Genomic DNA, 20,223 nt, shown 5'->3' with positions numbered 1-20,223 from the left:
AAGCAAAAATCAAGGCTGAATGGAGCGACAGAGCCTGGAACATCCCTAAATATAAAGCTTCAACATGCAGCTTCTTTGCAGGTTGAATTTGTCTAGATTTAACTTCCAGTTATTCAATTACTGATATTTAAAAAAAGCTTTTATATCTTTTGCTCATGTAAATACTTACTTAACCATCTAGTTTGATTTCTCTTTCTTTGGAAAAAATAAGTGTGGTGATCACTATGTCAGGAAGGCAACAAAGCATGTGCCTAACCTTAAGCAATTAAATAGTTCACTTGGACTTACGATTAAGCAAATAATCTAGCGTTTGCCTGGATCACAGCCGTACCCAGAAAATACACATCATGCACAAAGGAGTCAAATATAAGTAGATTCTTCAAATCACTTTAAATCAGTTGTGTTTGCCTTTTAGTAACATGGCTAAATCATTTAGTTTTGCTATAAACTATCTGGGTTTTGCAGGCTGTTGTTTTGCCATGACGTTTCAAGTTTTCTTCTATTTCCTGGTAGTTAATAGATGGACACGACAGCAAAAAAGTAAATGTACAGTTTCTTAGATCAAAAATTGGAATAGTGTCCCAGGAACCTGTGCTATTTGACTGCAGCATTGCTGATAACATTAAATATGGCAGTAACACCAAAGACGCAACGATGGAAAAAATCATCGAAGCAGCCCAGAAGGCTCAGCTGCATGATTTTGTCATGTCACTGCCTGACGTAAGTACCCGCGAGGCCTTGGCTGTAGAACCACAGATAGGGTCCTGGCTGTTGCAGCAAGAGTTGCTCCAAACCCATTTAAAGTTGCTACACACATATACCTTGTATTTACTGCCACAGCTGTAACAGTAGGAGCCAAGACAGTGTCATGACCATTCCTTACGTTCCTGAGAGTTTGGGCGTGAGTTGGTAACTGGATTTTTAGACAGCAGGCAAATATTTATAAAACTGAAACCAGCAGTTACAACTCTGAACTAGAAGAAAAGGGAAGATTTTTTTTTTTTCAAAGCCAGGACAAGAAAGAAGCAGCAGCACAGTTCAGCAGTCGAAGTTTTACACTGAGTCAGGAAATACAAATCCTGTTCCCTGTTGTGGGAAATTTGCCTTGTGACTAGGGCATGATACTTAGAAAAAAATATTTGAAGCTGGCTGCTTATGTGCATTTAAGAAGTATTTAAATGCACTGAAATTATATAAATATAAATCAGAAGGAGATAAAAGCTATGGATACAATTTAGGCATGCAAACAAAACACTTGTCCAGAAAGCCCTTACATCACTTTTAGCCTCTTCTCCCAAATCTAGGCTGGGGGGGATTTATTTTGCCTCAGACAAACCAGCCAACATCTTGCCACCAAATTGTTCTCCCAGGCCCGTCACTGTACTGCCTGGGCCCCTGGGCCATGTGCACTGCAAAGGATGGCTCAGAAGTGTCTCCCCAAACATGTGCATCACTTACAATTAGGTGTGTTTGCTTACACCTGAATGAAATCTTCCTTTTGTATATTTTTCAGAAATATGAAACTAATGTTGGGGCTCAAGGATCCCAGCTGTCTCGTGGGCAAAAACAACGCATTGCTATAGCAAGGGCCATCATACGAGATCCTAAGATTTTATTACTGGATGAAGCTACATCTGCCTTAGACACAGAAAGTGAAAAGGTAAAACGCACAGTGATAAGCAATAAGGGGAAGTTAATACAATGGCTTACAATGTACAGTGTCGTCTTCTGTTCTACAGAGACATCCCAATGTATTCCACTACATGACCGCAACATTACTCCACATGGTTAATTCAGCACTTAGACCTTTAATGATCTTTTTGAAAGTTCCAGGAAGCCCAGCTATAAAACCAGGAGCCGGCTACAGGGGCTCTTAGACTGCCAATGAGAGGCAGAACTTTTTCAGCAATGCACATAGTAATTCCCTGGGTTTCAAAGCATTAATTGGGAATGTTCCATAAATATAGCTTCTGCACGTTAAAATAAACCCAAACAAAAATATATTCAAGCATATGAATGATAAGCCTGAATATCCAATAAAAACAGCAGTGAGGAGCCTAAGAACTTGGGCAGCAATTTGCATGCCTTGGTTACACTCAGAGATCAGAGAAATGGTGGCAATCTAAAACACTGTCCGCACTGAGCTGGCATTCAGCATGTCAGCTGAATAAAGGTTTTCCTTACAGTTTAATTTCTACTGCTGTCTGTGTTTACCTGTCCCTTCTCTGTACTGCTACTAAACTGAGTTCACAACCCAGCTGAGCACACCAGTGACATAACCTTTGATTTAGCCTCATAGTCACTTTTACACACATTGCACAGTACAATTAATTAATCTGAAGCAATCTGATTTCTTCAGCTCTGAGCCCCAATTTGGTTTGCGTATTTTCACGCTGCTACTTTGTTGCCTTTAGACTGTGCAAGCCGCGCTGGATAAGGCCAGAGAAGGGCGTACCTGCATTGTCATTGCCCACCGCTTGTCCACGATCCAGAACGCTGACATCATTGCTGTGATGTCACAAGGACTCGTCATTGAAAGGGGCACTCATGATGAACTGATGGCCATGGAAGGAGCTTATTATAAGCTTGTTACCACTGGAGCCCCAATTAGCTGAATTACTGTGATTCTACATTTGAAAGGGTTTTTTTTTTTTTTTTTCTGTAAGCAAATACTCTGTGGTAGGTACGTGTATGTTGGTACTCCACTGTGCTACAAAGTGCTCTACAATATTGCGAGTTCTGTGGTAGCCTAAATGTATGTAGCTTTCTGCACTGAGCGCACTTGTCAGGCATGTGCAGGGGACTAAGCACAGGCTGATGCATTCAGGAAGTAGCTTAGCCTGCTATGAAGGGAAAGCAAGTCTGAAAAATGGGAAAGATTGTTGCTGGTGAATTGGGGTATTGCCACCACCTGCAGTCAGACTGCACAGTCCTGTCCTTCCTCAACTAGCAATCAAGGAAGCCTCCACGCTGGTGTTCTGGAAACTGCCACTTCTCTAGGCAAGCTGTGTGAATGTAAAACAATCCCAAGAATGATGCTGCATATCTGAAGGGATCCAATCTCTTGGTCTGCAGAGGATCACAGCAGATGCCCTTCCTGTGGGTACAGCAACCCCACCTTCCCACCCCTTCATACCACCCATGGCAGCTGGGTTGTTGGGGGAGGCCAGGCTTCCACTGCCTGCAGCTACAGCACCAGCGCATCAGCACCCTGAGCCTGGCAGTGTGGGGCCCTTCAACAAAGCCATGAAGTACATACAAAGAAGGCAGCTCCACAAAAGTAAGGAAAGCAATCGGGAAGAGGAACAGAAGCTGGTGAGGAGCACTTCCCCTACGCTCACCACTCTGATCAAAGCTGCCAAATAGATGATGAATAGGAATAAATGCTTTAGTTAAATCAATGTAAAATCCTACAGTTAATCATCACAGTTATTTAAATCACTTCTATTGAGATGGTGATGGATAGTATGTTCTCTTTTTTTCAGAAGGCAAGACAATGATGAGTATTTTAACAGGAATCATAAATATATTCAGTAAAGGTGGAAAAAAATAGCCATAATTAGCTCTTTGTTTGTATTAAGCAGAGCTGATAAATAGAGCAACAATTCATTCAGAAATGACAAAGGTCAGGAAGTATCTTCTTCTGGCAGAAGCCTGTACCTGTAATGGTTTATTATAAGGTCTACTGCACTGCCTCTGAAATAAGTTGTTGGTTATTGTCTGCAGGAAAACAGGACTCTTCCCTTTAGTGACTGGGATCTTGGAGACAAAGCGGATAGACAGAAAGTCTAAATTACAGTTTCAAAATTTAAATCTTGATTTCAGATATTAGAGTTTTAGCTGGAAAAGTCATTCTCCATGTCTAAAAATCTACAGCTGAGGATGGGAGCGTTTACCCACTAACAACTCATGCCACAATGGAGTTTCTTATAAAATTACGCAACAGTACCAATTGCTGAAATGCAAATAACAAGAGTGGGAACTTTACTAGGTTATGTGCCTTAATTCCAGGTTGGGGGGGGGGGAACCCAAACCCCAACAATTTCACCTTTAGTACTACTCCATTAATAGAGTGATCTCAGCAGACCCTACTGAAATCATGTAGCTGACAGTGAAATGCTATTTTCCCAAGGAAGTCTGTATTTTAATCCTTAACTGAAAATGGAAAAGGAAGCTGCATCAGTGACCTTCTGTTTTAATCTTTTTAGCCTTTTTATGTTTCAGAACAGTAATTAGTTTGGCTGGCTCAGGACTGAAACTATTGCCAGAGTGACTATCAATACCCTATTGCCATAACTATATGATATTTAATTTATATTCGTATTTAAGGCCATGGAAAAATAACAACTCTATTAAAACTGACAATTACTATGTGTACTTATTCTATAATGCTTTTGCCTAAAGGACACCACTTTTGTGGTCCAAATTATACCAATAAATTGTATTTTTTACTGGCTCTTGTGCTTTAGCACTTAATCTCTTTCCCTTCAGGCAAGTGCATGGCTATCTTGCAGCAGCTCACAAGTATTTCTGTGTATTCAGGTCATCTCTGTCACAAGGGCATGCTGTGCAGGATGGAGCTGTTGAGAAGGCCAGTGCCACCGCACTAGCCACTGCCTGCAAAGGAGCCTGCCACCTCCTTTCAAGAGCAAAGTGACACAGGCCCAGCTGGGTGGCCCTACTACTGCTCTTCACCATAACATCATCCTGCTGTTAGGCAGCTAGTAACTATTGGGAGCTATGTATTGGGGAGTATGCCTGTGTAACAGAAAGCTCTACACTGAACAGTTGCACTGGGCTTACACGTTCCTGGGTGCCACCTCCTGCCACTTTATACCTGTGTGCTATTGACAACCACTTGAGTCTAAAGCCCTTCAAGTAACTGGGCGACGGGCTTTGAGTGCAAGTGGAGCTACACCGTGCATCTGGGCATGAGCAACAGGCCTTGATGGACTGCTTGGTGCAGAGCTAGACTGGCCTCTCCTCTACAGCTGCCCACAGGTAAGATCTCCCCCCTCCCCCGGAGCTTGGTGACAAGATCTGTGAGCAGACCCAAAGGCGTTTGCTTACGTCTTTCAGAGCCAGCCCTGAGTTATTAGCCTTGACAGAAATAGCTGACGGTGGTGTTTGCTGTGTCCTGCTGTTTCTCCGTATTATCTGGTTTTCCACCCTACTCCTCTGGCTAAATACAACCATGATACTGTTTTGGGATGGCACCTGAGTAACTGCTCTGCAAATGCAGCACCTGTTCCAACTAGGCTACTCTGAGCAGGAGAAGCCTGTCTGTGGCCAGAGCTTGCCCTTCAGGGAGGCAGAACAGGGAAAGAGGAGGACAAACAAGAAAAGTATTAGCAAAAGTGAGTGTTGTGAATTGAGTGTAATGCCAACTTGTCCCCTAGTTTGTATGAGGGCTGAGGGACACTCACTTTATCTAAGTCCTGCCTTGTGAGACTCCTTCTGCAGATGGATGGAAGGATGCTTGGAATTGCCAATTCCAAATTTTTAATTGGAATTATCCCAATGTGGGCGTTGCTAAATCAAGAACAAAATATTAACTTTCCCCTGGGATCCCATTAGTGGGATCAGTCAAGTGTTTTCCACCCTCCTTATTACACAGGGAAAGCTTAATTCAAAAGGGGGCCTTGTGGCCAAACTAGGTTGAGTAGTTCAACCCATCATCGATTTATGTGTTTATGCTCTGTATCTGTTCCAAATATTAGCAATATGAACAGCTGCAAAGGCCTGATGAAGTTATAGTTTACTTAAAATAGCCAACTCTGCCAGTAGGCCCCAGGGCTGCTGCAAGAGCCACAGAGGGCTGCGCACAAAGAATCCCCTGCTGTTGGCCAGAAGGCATGAGGAACAGGACAGCTAGGACAACCTCCTAGCGTTTTGTGATGCCTCTGTAGTCACCTCACTGGTAGGCAATAACAAAACACAGAGCAACTTGAACAAGGGAGAAATCTTTGTCACAGCTCTCTTTGTTCTTCATTATTTGTTTCTAGTCCCATTAGCTTACTGATTTTGCTTAAGGAGTCACAATTACAGAAAAGACTGGTTTTAGGCCAGCTGCTGTGGGGAAAAAGAGTTCAGAGAACCATTAAGGAAGATATCAGGGGATGCACAAAGCAGAATACTCCTCCGACTGTTAAAACCAGATGATTAATTTTCTTAAGTCAAGGTAGTCTTAGTAGGCTCTTAAATAAGGACACCTGTTTCAGATTTGCTCCTGTAATTTGTATCATGTTCATTTCCCAAGGCCAATTCAAACTATTCACCTTGTTTTCCCAAATAAGTAAGATTCTTTCCATTTCAATTATCCCACAACTAATTGGAAGTCTAGAAGCAATATCATGTCTACGTCTTCTAAGCCTTATTGCTATCAGATCATACTGACACAGCCCTCATTACCCATATTATAGCCTTATGCTGCTTGTATACTAAGTATTAGGAGATGGTATCAGCAAAATGTTGCTTAAAAGAGAGTGCGCACTGGAAGGGGATGTGCAACAGTAGGTGCTAAGTAATGAACAAAAAGGGAAAGTACCTGCCTTTGCCTATTTTGAGCATGCATTTATACAGCAAACACATTTAACATATTAGTTACTTGTGTGCTCAGGTAAACGAAGTTGACAAGAACGTAAACTTGCAAGGACTTAGTCTGCAATCACATTTTCAGGATTTACACAACTACTAACAGTGATTCAGGCTTGTGACTCTTGACCTGAGAGAATTAGACTAATTTAGCTTTGGAATACAGGAGCATGAACAACGTTGCTGAGTTAATTTCGTTACCAACAACTTTCTTCATTTGTTGCTCTGTGTAGATGTACAGAACCCAAAGGTTTGCTACAACATATTTATGCATTTTCAATATCGACAGTGTAATCTGTATCATTCATGATTTATGTGACCACTTTCAAAAAGTAAAAATGACAAAACCCACACAGTAATGCAAAAATATATTCTACAGAGTCTAATGGAAATAAACTTTTATTTTTTTCTCACCTTGCTTAATCAGAAGCTGTTTTGCTCAGGAAGCTCAATAAATTAAACCTAACACCTTGTTTATAACTATGCTGGCCTTTTTCACAGTGCCTGGGTATGGCTGTACAGTTGTAGGTGGTGTGATACCATCACACCGTTAGCTAGCAGTTTAACACACAGTATCTATATACAAAAAACTTAAATATTGAGTATCACTATATACAACAGAGGCTTGAAGCACCATCTAGCTGGAGACAGATAGAACTAAAAGAAAGACCACCAAGTAGCGAAATAAAACTAGTTGATTATACTTTACAACTTCATCATGACCCAGAATATTGGGTCATTTCTAACTATACTGCAGCATGGTTGCAATACTTCTAGGAATACAATCAGCAATTACTATTTCTGAGCTGCCAAAGTCATTCTTGAATGTACTGAGTGTGGATGTACTGGTTACTTACCAGGAGCACATCAAAGATGCAGTGGCATCCCCCTTGGTTAAAATGAGTTAGCAAAACTGCCTTTGCAGAGGGTCCTTCAACAGTTCATATCCATCCCCACACTGCTAACCATCTGGAAACTTTATCTAATTAAGTTTCTTTTCAGTTGTCCTCATTAACGAGTGGACACAGTATGGAACCAAGGCAACTACAGTCAGAGGCATAGCTGCGCTCTTACAAAAAGAGAGAATGTAGAACAAATACTCATACTGAGTAGGTATCTTAATGAAATTATATAGCTGCAGTGTAGCTAAAGAAGCAGCTATACACAATATGCGGAAACTTATCTTACAGCTATTTTTACCTTTGCAGCTCGTGATGAACATTTCAGAATTAATTCCAAGACCTAAGCCAAAGAGTGCACCTAAATTCCTCACCAGTCCAGCAAAGGGGGTTGTGTCAATGTTTATCCAGTCCGGATTGGCACACCACTTCTTGGCCTTTGGAACAGACCATAGCAAGTCGATATCAAGAAGCTTGAGGACTAGATAAAAGCCAAGGGCAAAGATGAAAAGAAACAAGTTTGTCTTGATGTACATTCTCAAGCTTGCTGTCTGAATAGCAGCGGTATGCTCAAATGCCTCTGCCACAAGAATGCCTGCGGATTAGAAACTCAGTGTTAAAGGGAACAACACACATGTACTTTGAAGAAGCACTTTTCACAGTGTCCCTGTAGAATTTGACTTTTGAAGGCAGAAGAATATATCTATGTATTTTATATTTATATGTATATATACACATACACAATTTACCACTTCTGTAGTACATTACAAACCCTTTTCTCCCACTCAAAACTGCTAATTTGGCAAAAAAGAAATTAAATACCAAGCACTACATGTTTTTGATATGAGGCATACCTTAGGCCTGACTGCATCTCCAGATGACAACCTAACAAATATTAGATGTAAATTAGAACATTCCTTTTCCACAAGGAACTCAAACACTGGCCCCAGCAATGCAGAATTCAATACCAGTTCCCACACAGGCTTTGAGTGTTGAAGGAAAGGACACAGAACACACTTATCTTTTTTCTTACTCATTGTATCCTGGCTGTGAAAAGGGAGAGCTGGACTGCACGCTGCTAGCCAGGGTTGCCCAGGCTGCTCTGCACCAGTGAGAGAAAACAGGAGCAGGCAGCCCTCACTCAATGCTCTGGTCACCCTCCTTACAATAGCTAGATACTAGAGAGATTGTTCAAAGTTTCAACTCTCTAAATACCAATTTGAAACATGTCTAAGTAGCTCTGATAAAGTACTTCAGCTTCTTAAATCACGCTAGGGAGTCTGCGCTGCTGAGTTGCCTTTTTCTCTGTTTTGCCCTAAGTCTCTGGCCCTGCGCATGCCTACGCTGCCGACGTGCTAGTCTGTGCCTGGACACCACTTGAAGCGAACCAAATAGCTTCCTCCTGAGGGGAAGGGTCAGGGCCATGTAGGAACAACTTCCTCTCCGATCCCTTCCACACAGGCAGCACAGATAAAGATGAGATGCAGCCAGTACAAACCAGGCAGCGCTAGTCTGTGGCAGTGTGGACATAATGCAGTCACCATCAACTGCCACAGGGACAAGGGCTCACTCCCTGTGTGAGTTACAAGACAGCAGACACATGCTACCTCGCAAATTTTACCTTTAGACAAATCCTTCATCTATCAGAGTGCAGAGCACCACTAGAGCTGAGTAGCAGTACTAAAAATCTCTTGCTTTTTCTGATACTTAATTTTTTTCAGATTTTGCACATATGTTGAAAATAAAAGAAAAAAATAGCAGCATTACCAGCAAATACTCCAAGAATAACTTGATGAGGGAAATGTGTTGCTATGAATACTCTCGAGATGCACACACTTATCTGGATAATCCAAAAAATACTCCAGAGGAATGACCATGTCAGTCTAAGAGGGAAAAGGAAAATGCTTAAGAATTAAGACAAGATATTTCACCTAGTGATTTACACCACGCCCCCTCGTGTCGGGCTGATATTTACCAAGCAGATGCTTACAAGTAGAGAAGTTTAGAATCAGATGATTAGGAATTGGAAGTCAGTACTTAGACATTAGCAAGACTGGTTGCTCTTGCAGCCACACGTAGGGCTGCAGGAACAGACCCCAGTAGTTTCAGGTCCAAGACACTACCGTGATTTTAGTGATGAAAGTCATCAATGGCAAGTTAAATTAGCACTAGTACCTTGAACATATTTCGCATCATGAAGTCATACTTAAATACAAAAGTTCAATTATTTGGTGACAAAATTCACATAGTATGAGAACAACCTTGTCAGGCTTGGAAAGCAATCGTAAGACTTCCCCACAGAGCTGGGTAACATGTTACACTGAACTTTGCCAACATTATGCACATTTGCTTTAAAATAGGGTAAGAAGGACTACCATCAAAGCAGTAAATTTATGTACTAACCAAAAGATCCAACATGTAAAGACAATAGAATTCAAAATTCCCAACACCTGCAGTCATGACACAACCTTTAATAGGCACTGATTCAGAGATATTGTATACAATGACCCTAAGTTATTAAATACCAGCCTATACAAATGGATAAAACCTTGTAATTTTTTTTTTCTTCAGCTGAAGCAGATCAAAATAAAGGGTTGTTGGTTTGTTTTGTTGGTTTGTTTGGGGTTTTTTTCTTTGTTTATTTGGGGTTTTTTTAAAAAACTGGATAAACCAGACTGTGACTAGTTGGTTAAAATAAGTCCATTAAAAACATAGCATGTACATAAAGAAATATCTGTATGAGTTAGTTAGAATAATGGAAAGACACTGACCTGTGAAGGGTAACTGCTGATTTATCTTTCCATCTAACTGTGTAGCTAAGTGCTGCTGTGACCATTACATACCAGACGCAGGAAGATCCCATGGCATGTCCAGATGGGCTTCCTAGTAAAAACCAAAAAGGAAATATTCAAGCTTAAAAATGATGACTGTAACATTTGTTGTATAGCAAATGTCTACTGGCAGTTACTCAGGCACCTAATCATTTAGAAAGAAAATGGTTAACAAAGGCTGAAGTCAACTGCTTCACAAAAGTTCATTTTATCAATATGAACTTCTCAGAAGACTCATCTATACAGAATCTAGAATATCTGTCTGAAATCAAGTAGGTAACAGCTTAACCATCTTATAATGGTGTGAGCTGGTATCTTGATTGGAAAGCATAGTATTCTTCCATTACTTAGATTTGGATTGTGATTTTAAAAATAGACCATCTAGGGCTTTCTTAAGGCAGTAGCATACAATGTAGAAGTTATACACGTGGTTCAGCTGAGAGAGGTTTTGAATAGGCTACCTCATAATTCAGGGGAGCAACGGAGATTTAGTTCTTTGTAACATTCTAAATTAAAGTACCGCTATAACTTTAGATGACCCTTCCAAACTGCCTTTTACCTGCCTCTCTAATTACCATGGTGTTAGCAATTGTGATTGTGATCTGTGTCTCATTAGTAATATTAACAGTCCAGGTAATTCACATTTTAGGTAGTTTTGTAATAAATGTAGAAATGTATCTGAAGTGTGATGGAAGAACCGTGTCTTTATGCTTTACTTTGGTTTATTTTATAGATTTTAAGGTGTTGTACAACGTCAACTAGCTTGGAAACAGATTATCAGTGGAACTGGCACATGAAATGATGCTGTAACATACTGGACTAATTGCTGTACCCACAGTAGTCTGTAACAGGGAACACACTCTCATAGAGAGATTAATAGTGATTTTTAGTTCAGGTATAATAACATACATGTAATTTGTTTTAATTTAATGAATCAAATTTTAATTTTACTGGAAAGAATATGAGGCCCCACAGAAGTTCCTACAACTGTGAAAATCACCAAAACCCAAAGTATGCTGGCATGATACAAAAGAAATGATTCCCAAAATTACTCTGTCACTTCTTTCCCCCTGTTCACCAGGTTTACATTCAACAAACTGAAATAGGAAAGGAGAGAAAATTAGATCACTGGAATCTGTCTGTAACAGACTTTCACAGCTTGGCTTTCTGTGGAGAGAAAAAAGAAGTAAAAGGGACAGGGTTATTTCACTGGCAGAGGAAATCATTCTGGCTGAAGAATGTGTTATGACCCAACACTATATATACTTTGCAAAGCAAAAGAGTATTTCAGCGAAGCAGCAAAACAGGAATGTCTAGGGAGGACAAGAACAACGATTTCTGGCTCGCTGCACTCATTTTTGGTATTCTGCTTGGCAGTATCTTTAGCTGTTATGCTACCAACTCTTTGGTTAATTTCGTAACAGATGTACACTTCTAAACCTCACAACAGAACAAATGTCACTGATACGGAAACCATAATGTTGTATATCAGCATTGGGAAAGCCTCTCTTTGTTGTCATCTAGGAAAATGCCATCTAGGAAAAATGTTTCACAGTTCATCTGCAAATTACCTACTAGAAACAAACAAACTCTGCCTTAAGGTTTATGTTCTTAAAACCTTACAAAAAGAAGAAGAGATGACTGCAAGATTTTAGTTCATTTCATTCCAGAAGTTCAAACCAAATTCGGGTCCTAGATTGCTTGCCATGTAATGATATAAACAGTTCCTTCAGCTTTCCTTTTTGTTAAGCCACAGAGTTTGGGGTTCAGGCTATCCTAGCAATATTTGGATATGCCCTTCTCAGGTCTGTGGCTGCTTCTCTAATCTTTTCATATAAATTGCATATTTAAAAAGAGTGTGAAGTTCCATGTAAGCTCACACAAAGGCTGTGTGCACCTAATAGTTGTGCTGACTGCAACAGGTGAGTAACAGATATTGTCAATGGTCAAGGGCAAATCTGAAGGTGGGAGAAAATGGGGTCATTCTAAGTGCAAATGAGGAATCGATATGACAGTGGTACCCACTGGACAGAAACAGGAATGACTTGTTACTTCAGGAAGAAAGAAAGAGGAAGAAAGGCCTTCTGGTTCAATGAATCAAAATGAAACACACAGACTGGTTCCTTAGCCAGGGCTTGGAATTACATGGTGCTGAACAGGCTCAGTTCTTAAGGCTTTTGAAAAGATCTGAAGGACTTCGAGACTTTGGGTTAGGTCCCAAATGAATTTACTTGAAACAGACTGCACATCACATATAGACCAAGACAAGACCTGCCTGATACAAGGGCTTAAGCTTCTCATTCAGAATTACAATGGCATATAATGCAGGATATCGTAAACAAAATACAGCTCTGAAAACCACTTAAAAGCTTGCAGTGGCATTGACAAGGTGCAAAGCGCATTCATTCATGTAGTCAATGTTTTCTTGTACAATGAATTAAACTAAACTCAGTTAGCTCCAAGCAAGTTTACCTTATTCCACATATTAGGGTTGCACAAGTTCATTTAACTTCAGCAGTACTACATTTGAGCTCCACAGAGAAGACAATGATATATAAAAATGTGAAAATACATTGAAAAGGTAATTTTTTTAAAGACTTTTTTTTCCATATATCTGGTTCTGGGAAGAGAGGTTCCATTTTCCACTTGTAATACATTACATGATTGCAAGGCCTCAAACTCAACAGCCCCCTGCTCTGTTTTGGAACACTCTTAAACAACGTGGAATTTCTCTCCACAAGCTGATGTCATTGGCACTGCAACTGTTCCTAAAAGAGACCTCACAAAGCAGGTGAATTGCACTTTCTGAACCTATGACACAAGTTTTGTGAAAATTCCCTTCCAATATGCTGCTTCATTCTAGGAGGAGTTATTTTTAAAGCAAATCCCCCTCCCTTGCAATGTTTAAAGGTAATGAAGTAAACATTCTTGTCATAGCAATCAAACACCTATCACATTTCTTCCTTTTCTCTTCCTGCGTTTTAGTGCTATTTTAAACAAGAGCTCTGCGATTTGTACATCATATAAGATCTGCATAAGTCACATCCTCTCCCCCCGCAAAAGACAGTATCTCTATTAAATGTACCAATGTAATCTCCAACATTTCTTACCTGGTCCAGTTTCACATGTTATAGGAAATTGTTCAAGGCATGGGCTTGACTGATTAGGATAAATCATTGTTTCTTGCACCCACCAGTATGGGCGATGGCCAAATAAAATCCTGACAAAAAATAAAATAAAATGAAGCAGAAATGCAATAAAAATATTTTTATCTAAGAAGGCCTCAGCAAAGCATGATAAATAATCTTACAATGAATATGAAGAGCTATATTGCCAAAACTATTCTATAACAGTTCTATAGGTTCTTCTTGTCTTATCACAATGTCATTTCAAACATATCTTACATATCTTAAATATCTTAATTGTGAATTCCTGTTTTATAATTACAGGGGAAAGTCTACTAGTACATTATTCACAGAAAGTTTTCTAAACTTGAGGCATATGTAGTAACCATCATTAAAAATATCAAATTTTAAAATAAATCCAACTTCTTACCATTTAAATATGAGGTTGAACCAATCACCAATGACTGCCACCCATATCATTTTAGTACCAACCACTTGGTTGAGCTGAAACCAAAGCGGAAAATAGATTGAGAATATATTCCGGGGATCACCAACATGTGACATAAAATTAAGGAAATCCTGGTAAGCCCTGTAGTCCCTCTGTAAATGCTGAATGATAAGCACGCCATTGCTATGAAGGAGATCCATCTTAATGGATTAAAATGTACTTGAAATATAGCAAAGTTCCTTTAATCTTAAGTTTCTAGTGATGGAGACTGAGAACCATGGAGGGGAGCTATTAAAAAGTGAGAGAACGTGATTGACGTTGCCTTTATATTGTATCGGCGTGGTGTACCCAGCCATTCCTGGAACACGTGGCTCCAAATCTCCGGGAAAGCACGAGTCGGTTAACACTGGAAAGCTTTTCTGTTTGCGAATTTTAATTGGAGGAAACTAAGTGAAGTACATGCCGAGCAGCAGCAAATTGTGGGGCAAGTTTTGTGGAAACACAATGTGTGACTTATGCAATCCTTTCTATGAACAGTTGGAACATGTTTGCTTGAATTTTTTCACAGTTCATTTCTCTGCAGGATGGACATTAGTAATGTGTATACTTCATTAAGGGTTGCCTGTATAAAGGATAGAAAGAATACACAAATAATTGGTCTTTGCAGAACTGTCATTAAAGCTGTACATTTCACTTTGAAATAGAATTTGGCTATCATGCTGTGTCTAGTACTTTGCACAACACATTTTCAGTCATGAAAATACAACCAGCATCCATACATCAAAATGCTGTTGAGCTCTAGATTCATTTTTAAAGCAGCAATATTCCCAAAGCACTGAAAAACAACTGTTTCCTTCATACAAGAGGCCACGTTAGTCCAGGGCACAATGCAGAAGCAGCTTAGTCTCCGAGTCATCTCATTCAGTACTGCCATTCTCGTGTATTGCGTACATGATGCAAGTCCTACACACCTCTGACAGAAGCAGCTGCAGCCTGACCTGCTGCAGCCCCCCTTCTCACTGCCCAGCCTAGCAGAAATGAGACCTGCTTCGCAAACCAGAGCAAGGTTGGGAACAGATGAGTATTTCCCTGAAGTATTCCCAAGTGAGGCACTTGGATTCTTCTGGGCAAACAGCCAAGGGGAAACAGATTCTGCCAGATAACGGGATTTTAACAGTATACAGCAAATAATGTATTAGCACATCAGATTTATCAATATCGGTGCTAATAACTGTAGCATAGGAAAAGATTAGGTTCATTTGTGAGGTGGCTACATGAGAAATTTTTTTCCACAAGAGATTAAATGGATGCCAAAAGTCTGATGATACCATCATCTGATATCATCAGAGTGGCAAGAGGAAAACTTCAGTTCTTTTATTCCTATCTTCTATTCAAGATCGTCTATGTATCTGAAACAATTAAAATCAGGAAAAAAAGCAGCTGCATGCACTGCACGCTTCCCCACTGCTTTCTCCATGGCACCTGAAGCTAAACTATACAAGCTGTGGGGGACAAAGATATGAACTACTTAACTGTTTTTGCTGAAGAGAGACTTAACAGCTTAACAGGGCTTTATGATGTGTGGTCAGGGAAGTCACATGGAAACATTAAGTAGATGCAACAAATAAGGCATGACAATTAAATGGACTTAGGAGACCTCTCCTCCTGACACAATCTCACATTTATTTTAGCTATTAATAGTCTGGTAACTTTTTAGCAGATTTAAATCCTATGTTTATTGTTACCAGTTACATGGAGCCATCTAGAAAACCTTAAAGTTAAGAAGAAATTTAAAATTATGTGCACTGTTTCTGAATAACTACTACAATATTTTTCTGTACATTGAATTATTCACTTCAACTGGTATCACCTGATTTCAAGGAAAACACTCCCAAACCCAAAATTTCAGGATATTTCAACAATAAATACTTCCTAGCTTTTTAGCTGCAAATATTTGGGGACATCTGTTTCTTGCTAAGCCATATAGCTTATACCTTTTCAGGGTGTCCAGCAAGGGAACTGTCATATAAGTTAACTGATGGAATTAATTTTCCTTCCCCCAGTTCTTTCCCAAGAACTTACTTGTTTAGAAAAGTCTCTCTCAAATAACTTTTTATACCTTATTACTAGAGAAAATGTCCTTTTGCTACCTTTTTTTTTTCTGCAGAAGTATCTCTCCTTTAAAGATAAGTAGGACTTACAGTAACAACATCAATAAAAATCACTCTTTTATATATGTCTGGGTTTAGTATGCAAAACTGTGGAGAATCTAAGGTTTTCTTCTGTTTTTCAATCTAGTTTATAAAGAATAATTAGCTTTAAACAGGAGTGTAAATGTCAAGTCAGTTGGCAGCTAAGTAACGGCCATCTTACTTCTAGTACTTAGTTAAAACAGCGACTGTAATGAGGGGAAGTCTAAATAACTATTGTTCTATTAGGAAAAAACATTTTGCAGCAAGTAAGTTTCCATCGAGATACAATTTAATGTCCTCAGGAGAGTCTACCAAGTAATAAAATAGATCACTTTCCAGTCCCTCTTTAATGGCAGCATAGTTGCTCGACAGTATCAGAAAAATTGCCTCTCTGATGCAGGATGTGCAGGACCATTGCAATAACTTTTTGCATGTTTGTTTTATTTATAAATATAAAAACACAGACCCATGTTACCCACTGGGATAGTGCCGCATCTGCTCAGGCTGAACTCTTCTTCAGACAGAACCACTCAGGCACACTGGTTCTCCAGAAACTTTAATATAATGTTTGAAGGTATGTCTTGTCAACATTTCAGTAAAGTAACCTCTTTTAGTATAAATGCTAAAGGCCTCCTGATAATAATTTTCATTTTAAAGATTTTGCTGCTGATTCATATGCTGCTAATTATCTTTCTGCTTAGATAGAAAGATAAGCACCTTAGACATAATGAAGGCTAACAGCAAACTTAATCCCTAATTTTCTTCTAGATTCTTTCTGACTTGTTTCAGAAGCTCCTATATCCACATCTTAAATATACCTGAGCAGTCATGTTTATAAAGGATATTTAAAAAACCCAACCAACTCCACAGTCTACAGAACAGAAAGCAGGAAGTTTTTGGAACAGGTAAGCAGGTTTCTGTGAGAAAGGCAGTTCAGGTGATGTTCTCATTATGCCTGGAAGCACTCATGATCCCACTTCATCCAAGAGGCAATCAACAGCTCACATGCAAGTCATCTCTTGTCCTGCCTGTGATATTTGGCAACCTATAGAAGTTTGAGACACTAAAGATTTTCTTAGCTCTAGTAACCAGCAGAGAAAAGATGGCAAAACATGTCTTGAAATACTATATTTAATAACTCATTTAAACCAACAAATGAGAAATACTTTGTCAATAGGCTTCCCCCCCTCCTTTTCTATGCAAAGCACTGCAAAATGCTTCTGTAATGCACTTAGTATTTCAAAATCACTTAAGATAATATATGAAATGAAACTATTTGCTGTATTTTTGTACAGGGAATTATGAGGAAAACTAGTGATCTGTACAAAATGGTCAGAATGTGCATGCAATTAACCTTTTAAATCAAAGCTTTGTCTTGTTTTGATATTATAGAACCAAGGTTTGGCCTTCGCATGATCAAATACATTCTTAGTGCAAAGTAAAAACTTTTAAAATGCCATCTGTTCATATAAAGAGTTTTTAATTTATTGCTAATTTCTTGATTTATTTTATTTTCCAAGACATACTAAACCAAACACTATCCAAAACATATATTTTCTTGGTAGTAATGGAGAAACAAGAATCATGGTGATGATCCACTGAAGGGAGGATAAAATGTTTACAGCTACTTTACACCTACATGTTAGAGCAAATATTACATAACAGATATCAGATGTTGTTAAGCAAATGTTTGCAAGGGAAGGAAAAGCCATCAAAGCAAACATTTTCTAAAACACTGTTAATGGAGGCCTATGTACTGGGCCTAACTTTCTGGTACATTATGCTTAGTTAATTGACGAATAACATTAATTTCCACATCAGTGTTTTCATTGGCACTGCACCAGCTACAAGGATTAACTAGCAATTTAGTAAGTTCACAAGTAGACACTGTGCACAACAACTGACAGCTATTCTCTTAGGTATGAATATTTTCCAAATGGAACACTGAAAAGATACATCTTAATTTGAGATTTAGGAAAGGAAGAATCTTTCAAGGAGCTCTTTCTTTCTTTCCATATTTCATTCCCTCAAGCATTCCTCATTGGAACCAGGCAGCCCTAGTTAAGGTCAGGCCTCTTTAGGGCTACGCTGACCAGTAGAGGTTTAGTAAATGTTAACATGAACCAGTTGCTTTCTCTTGGTTCTGCCACCTTTATCTAATCTTTCCATCATTATTCCTTGCTATAAAGTAAATTATGCAAATACAGAAAAGTAACAAACTTCGTGTTTGCAATATAACAATAACTGCCAGACCTTAATACTTGTTTATGTTTTTGTGTGTTTGTATGTGTAACAGTGTATATGATACAGACAACACATGGAATACAATTCTGGCATGTTCATGAAAAAGTCACATCTAAGGAATTCTAGTTATTGTAATTTTAAGTATGAAGAGCTACTTTTTAGAACTCACAAGCAACCTAGAGTTTAACAGTGAATAAAAATCCTTAAAGTTCCATAAACTGCAGGCAAAAATTAATTCTGGACCCATAAAGGCAACAAACTCCACTGCAGTTTTTTTGTTCCTTTTCCAGTAAGATCACTGCCTTATTTACGGCCATTCTCTAATCCCTGAAACTAGCCCTATGCCAACCATAGCCCAGTGAGGTCAGAAACCTGCCAAAAGTAGCTGAGTCTGTTTATTAGCACCAGCTCTTCAATTTTGTATTCCCTTAGCAGTTTCCACCTAAGCTGCCATAGTTCTCCAACCTTGAACTACGTTTCTCAACTACCCCTTAACCCAGTACTGGAATAGCCCAGTATGGACTTTGAGCTAGCAATAAAGCAACAGATCTTGGTTGGCAATAGCCTGCCCTTCAGTCTGACTGCAGGTTAACTGTCACCCTGCTGCTGTCAACGTGCATCTCAGACCTTATCAAGTACCCTAGGGTTACAAAAACACCCACGAAGAGCTGGAAAATGCAGAAAAATTGCACACCGTACAACTACATTGTCTCTAGCAAAGTTTGTAGTGCTAGAAATAGGGTAAATGACTGTGAAAACTTTCTTCCACCCATGACTACCTCGTGGCTTGATATGACAGACATTTAGAAAAAAACATTTCAGAGCAAGTGTCTGGGCTAGAGTTACAGTAAAGTTAGGTGCCAGCTTTTCTGACTACAAAGCCTCTTGAATCAAATCCAACAGGGGATTTAAGCAGCACATGACTTGTGCTAAGTTTGAGCCATGAGACCACATTTCTGCATGTGGTTGGTAAGAGCTGTCTTTCAACAGAAAGCTAGTATCTGCTAAAATCACCATGCTTCATTTAAATATGCAGTTGGTAAGCTGATTGTGGAAAGAGTTCGTAGCGGAAAAGTAAGGTTGAGAATAGGTTATACTGTAAATTCATGTCTCTAGAAAACTCTGAAGAAGGACTCCCAAATCAGTCAGAAATAAAAAAAGATCATTTAGGGTATGGATTGTGCTAGTAAATGTCACAGGCTGTATTTAGTCTTTGGCTGAAAGTCTAAAACAAAGGAATAGGACTAATGAAATCTAAGGAAGCTGATGAAAAAAGATACCTAACATTTTGGAGCTAGTGCCAGCTACTGTAGGGTGAATCTATTATCTATGTTAACAAAAGGATTCAGAAGAGACCAGACTGAAGAACCCACCAAAAGATTACAGATTAGAATTCAGGATTTGTTTAGATTAGCTGAATTTGTATTTCCTAAACTCCAGGGGCTGCAAAAATTTTGTATTCAGAAAGTTATGAGCTCAAATAACAAAGGCTAGCAATGTCAGGGGCAACATTTAAATTTTATACTGGCAGCATTCACTTGGCTAGGTTTAAAGTCTGATTAGGGAAAAGGGGAAATGGTCCTAGTTAAAAAAAGCCACAAGGTATAGCCTCCATAATGCCCAAATCTACACGTGGTTAGGTCATCACCCTTGAACCAGCCTAACTTCAGTACATTTAAGTCTGAAGTAGATAAGAAACAGTAATCTAATAATTAGCTTTAGGACTAATGCTGAGGAAACTGTGAAATCTGGGGAACAGGTGTCCAAGTCAAATGAAACAGAAATACAGTTGAGTAGAAATGCTATCCATCAGCAGTAACAGTTTATATAAGAATAATGCAACTAATAGTTGGTGGTCTCAGCTCAGACTTTGCTTTGGGTCCAGTGTGG

General features: G+C 39.2%; 2 protein-coding genes across 12 annotated transcripts in view; one reads left to right on the top strand and one right to left on the bottom strand.

Moving 5' to 3' along the window:
• Positions 1 to 4,456, top strand: part of ABCB11 (ATP binding cassette subfamily B member 11) — a 72,851-nt gene extending 68,395 nt beyond the window's left edge. For all 6 annotated transcript variants that reach the window (XM_054830833.1, XM_054830831.1, XM_054830830.1 and 3 more), the window contains 3 exons: positions 514 to 720; positions 1,514 to 1,660; positions 2,415 to 4,456. In XM_054830833.1, coding sequence (XP_054686808.1) covers positions 514 to 720; positions 1,514 to 1,660; positions 2,415 to 2,615 — 555 coding nt within the window. In that variant the 3' untranslated portion in view covers positions 2,616 to 4,456. The remainder of the gene's footprint in view (positions 1 to 513; positions 721 to 1,513; positions 1,661 to 2,414) is intronic.
• The window catches only part of G6PC2 (glucose-6-phosphatase catalytic subunit 2), a 38,542-nt gene that overhangs the window by 17,394 nt on the left and 925 nt on the right, over positions 1 to 20,223 (bottom strand). For 2 of the 6 annotated variants that reach the window (XM_054830841.1, XM_054830843.1), the window contains exons 2-6: positions 13,880 to 14,519; positions 13,435 to 13,544; positions 10,265 to 10,376; positions 9,261 to 9,376; positions 7,868 to 8,088 (exon numbers count right to left, since the gene is read on the bottom strand). In XM_054830841.1, coding sequence (XP_054686816.1) covers positions 7,868 to 8,088; positions 9,261 to 9,376; positions 10,265 to 10,376; positions 13,435 to 13,544; positions 13,880 to 14,097 — 777 coding nt within the window. In that variant the 5' untranslated portion in view covers positions 14,098 to 14,519. Of the gene's footprint in view, positions 1 to 6,970; positions 8,089 to 9,260; positions 9,377 to 10,264; positions 10,377 to 13,434; positions 13,545 to 13,879; positions 14,520 to 20,223 lie in introns of those variants that run through there. The other 4 variants (XM_054830840.1, XM_054830842.1, XM_054830838.1 and 1 more) reach the window with 4 other exon arrangements.

The sequence above is a fragment of the Grus americana genome, chromosome 6 (genome assembly GCF_028858705.1).
Source record: "Grus americana isolate bGruAme1 chromosome 6, bGruAme1.mat, whole genome shotgun sequence".
Taxonomy (NCBI): Eukaryota; Metazoa; Chordata; class Aves; order Gruiformes; family Gruidae; genus Grus; species Grus americana.
The sequence above is the reverse complement of the archived record's forward strand: the minus strand, read 5'-3'. Positions and strand labels throughout refer to the sequence as shown.